This window comes from Vanellus vanellus, assembly GCF_965231255.1.
Source record: "Vanellus vanellus genome assembly, chromosome: 1".
NCBI classification, from domain to species: domain Eukaryota; kingdom Metazoa; phylum Chordata; class Aves; order Charadriiformes; family Charadriidae; genus Vanellus; species Vanellus vanellus.
In genome coordinates, this window is record NC_138905.1 from 144742314 (window position 1) to 144746436 (window position 4123).

The window sequence follows — 4123 nt, forward strand, 5'->3', positions numbered from 1 at the left end:
CCAAGGCATGTCTGCATCAAACTGTTCTGTGAACGTCAGTAACTACTCGGCAGAGGACAACAATTTAAGACAGTGTGCCACCAAAGGAAATGCACACACCGCTTCAACTATTTAAACCTTTATTTCTAACAGTCTGCAAGCCATCAGGGTTGCCACTCCAAGCTGCGGCATTTGTGCTCCCAAACACTGGGGGTATCCTGAAGGTCCACTGGAGAAGAGGATGTCATTGCTCTGGTAGTGGCAAGGTGTTTATGGAAGGAAGGACATAAATGCATAGGAAATCCAGCTTTACTTAACCTGCAGAAACAGAATTCTCGGGATGTGTGTTCATCATCTGCTTATACAGATGGGTCAACTAAACAATATGCTTATGAGTAGCAAGATCGCTATTGTCGATTGTTTTACTGGCAGATCCATTTCAGTTGGGGGACTTTATAATCAACAAAAGTATTTTCTTGTTATAAAAGCGATGTCTACATTTAGATGATTTTCTGTTTTACTTGTGTGCCAGCAACTTTTGTACAGTATAGAATAGATTTTAAATGTCAGAGCAAATAATACGAGCTAGAGTTCTGGTGGTCTAACAACCGGTTTATGTTCCTTCCTTTCCCTCCAGATTTAAATACGTTAGAGCTTCCCTACATAACCCCCCAGTTATCTGAAATAATAATAATATCATCATCATCACCATCATCATCATCATACTAGTAAAAAGGGAAAATAACACTGAAAAGTGCCTGCACACCGGTATATTGGTCATATGTTGATGTAATTAGACCAAAGATTTTCAGAGGGTTAACCACTTTGGTGAGTGGGGTTTACCAATTCAGGTTCATGGGTTTTGCTCAGATTCTTCATAATATAATCTACTTTTTGACTAATAATATTAACACAAGTAAGAAAATCCTTTGAGAATACTATGAACAAATTTAAATAAATTGTAATAATATTTCAAAAGCAAAAAAGGTAATAACGCCCATAGATCCTTCTCCGGATGCTGCTTTGGAAAAAAAAAAAAAAGATTCTTATGTTTTTTTCTTTTTTTTTTTTCCTGAAGTCTTTAATTTGAAGCATTTCTTTCTCTTCCTTAGTGGGACATGGATTAATTTGTATATAAAAGGTATCAGCTGGCATATGTCCCAGAAAGTAACAAACCAACCAAACAAAACTCAGATCATCTTAGATAAAACACAGTATGTGTTTATTGAAAATTTTCAAGAGAAAGAAGCAAAATGTATATTTTCATTGTTAAACAAACATCTGAAGTGGTAACCACAAAACACTTTAACATTTCATTAATCAAAACTTTATGTCTACCTGGCAAAATATATATCAATCTGTTTTAACCATTAACATGGGAAACTTAGAATTTTTAAAGAAATATCAAATGTCCTTGGAAAACAATTTAAAAATAGGTTGTCATTCATAAGTTGAAAGTGGTAGCCACAAAGGTGCTTGTTCATTTGTGTGTCATCAAGATGTTTCCGTATTTAAACTGATGTACATTATCATTTCTTACTTTCAGGATCAAAATAAAGATTATCATAATCTCCTCAGCAACTGATATATATCCATTTCAAATATAACATTGATAGAACAGTATTTTATTTTATGAAAAGAGTATTTTTTCAGATGATGTCTCTCTCAACAATTTAATAAACACAAAATCATGTTTACCTCCATCTACATGGAATTTCAGTAAGAAAAAGCATGCTTCACATATAAGATGAAGATAAAAGCACACAGATGTCCTCTATGCTTTAAAGAGGTAGCTAAAATGTCTGTATTGCGAATTATGTCAGTAAACTACTAGTTTTGCCAGCTTTCACCTGCATTTCATTCATTTGCTAGTATTTCGATTCAGTTAGGCAGAGAGACTGGAAAAGCATTAGTTTTTGTTGATAGATCTGTCTATATAAGGACATTTGTTAACACAGCAAGGTTCATCAGGAACAAGGGAAAAAGATAAAACAGCCTTTCTAGCAAAATGTTATCAACCACACCTCTGCATATATATGAAATTGAAAAGTTGGTGTGACATAGATTTGATAGAACAAAGTCTCACAGACATTTATTCTGAAAACTTTGTGCCTATTTTCCCTTCACAAAAGTTATGATTAATATGCTTCTTAAAAAAAAAAACCAACAGCCTGCTAGATTAATGCCTTTAAAGGCTCCTAGAGCAGGACCTAAGTTTTCAAGAGAAACAAAATTTATGTCAAATTCCAGTTCCTGAGAAGAGCTAAACACAATTTCAGTAATAAATAAATAAATAAATAAAATCAGCATGTGTTCCTCTCATTTTTATTTTTTTTTAAACAGTGATTTGTCAATGTACATATTTTCATGCTGTATTTTAAAATGAAGAAGGAATTTTTCATCTATAGCTCCTTTCACTTTGCTAGAATTCAGACATAAATACAAAGTAAAGGCATTAAAATTTTTAATCCTTTATACAACTTCAAGTTTTCCTTAAACATTATCGACAACACAGAAATACACTAAAGAAACATAACATATATGAATGGAAACAGCAATTTCCTTATTCCTATTCTATCAGGATTAAGTATTTTGTCTAATTTTGGAAACAGGAAAAAAAAATGTTTGGTGACTCAAATGCTGACAAACCAAAATCTTTTAATTTTTAGCTTATATCAAGTTTGATTTCTTTGTTGTTTAAAATAACTTCTGAATCAAAATGCGTATCCAACCTTTATGAATGCAGATCAGATAGTTCAATACCATCCCCTGACATTTTAAGCCCATCTTTGATGACATAAAGCTCAAGGTGCGAGACTGACTCTGGTAAAAGAGAGTAAATTTGCAATGTCTCAACAAAGCGTTCATTGGAGGAAGATTTTCTTTTGTCAAAATGATAAAGTAGAAAAAAAAAAAATGTTAAGTCTGTGGGCTGAATGTCACTGACCAAAGGAGCCTGTGATCCAAGGGCAACTCTTCTTTCAGAGGCTTACACTGTAGCTCCACCTGAAAAATGAAGATTGAGCATTCAGCATTTCCACCATGGATGCCCTTTGCCAGCTCTTATGGGCTTTTTTTGCTCCTTTTGAGGCAGCAGGTGGGAACCTCATATCCCCAGAAACATAGGGACAGCCTTCCCGCTGTGTCTCACTCCCTATTTCCAGAGGGCCGCAGGGTCACCCACCTGATGCTTTAGCTACACCCTGCCCATAGAAACATACAAAATTAAGTGCCTGTCTGTCACACCCTGAGGTCACAAACAGCCCTCACGGCCCTGACCGGCCTCCCCCGTGGCATCCCGGTCCGTGCTCTGGCTGGATCTCCCCTGTGTAACCCTGCCCAAGCCTTCCCCCAGCGCCCCGCTGGCAGCAGCCGCCCCTGGGCCCATGATGGCAGTCGCAGGCCGAGGCTTTCTGAAGCACCAGGGGACCCCAGATCTCTCAGAAATGCCTGTGAAGCTTCTCCACACACCTCCTACATTTTATTCATGTCTTTGTCTTAGTCGTTAGTCCCATTATGGAACAAATAACATGAATTAGAGGGTTAAATTGGCATCTGTGGTAGCTAAGGGCCAGGGCCGGGCTGTTCCAGAGGCTGAGGGCAGCTGCAGGGGAGCCTGGGCCATCGTTTCCCTGGTTGCAGGCACACACAGGGGGGTGGTGACAGCAAACGGGCCCCATGGATGGGCCAGCCATCGTCAGGTGGAGAACTGGCCCACCCAAGGCCAAGCCAGGAAGGAAACCCAGCCAGGCATCCGGGCTCATGGCCGGGACAGGCATGCAGGGAGGTGGCAGGAGGCCCACCCAGGCCAGCGCTGAAATGGGGGCCCTGGCCAGAGGATACATGGGGATGCCCCAGGCAAGGCTGATCTGGGCCACGCAGACTGGTTTCCACACAGGGCCACGGCAGTTGGTCACCTCTGTGGTTGCAGAGACCTCATGTCATGTAATTTCCTACATAAAGTGATGTACATCCATCTTCTGGGCATGTTATGGCTTCCTATACTTGTCCTTGATGAAGAACTTTAATTACCAGTATCTCTTACAGACCAGCAAGGTTGTTTAGGATGAAAGTTTCAGATGCCCTCATCCCTGACCTATTTCTGCCGCCACTGAAATTGTTTGTAAGATTCCCATCTGCTCCA

The 4123-nt window shown here is 39.3% G+C and overlaps 1 protein-coding gene across 1 annotated transcript in view; it reads right to left on the reverse strand.

Annotated features, from left to right (window-relative positions):
* Window positions 1-2713: 2713 nt before the first annotated feature.
* XG (Xg glycoprotein (Xg blood group)) overlaps window positions 2714-4123 on the reverse strand; it is a gene marked incomplete at both ends in the record, with an annotated part of 21711 nt that continues 20301 nt past the window's right edge. The window contains one exon of the mRNA XM_082491677.1: window positions 2714-2802. Coding sequence (XP_082347803.1) covers window positions 2714-2802 — 89 coding nt within the window. The remainder of the gene's footprint in view (window positions 2803-4123) is intronic.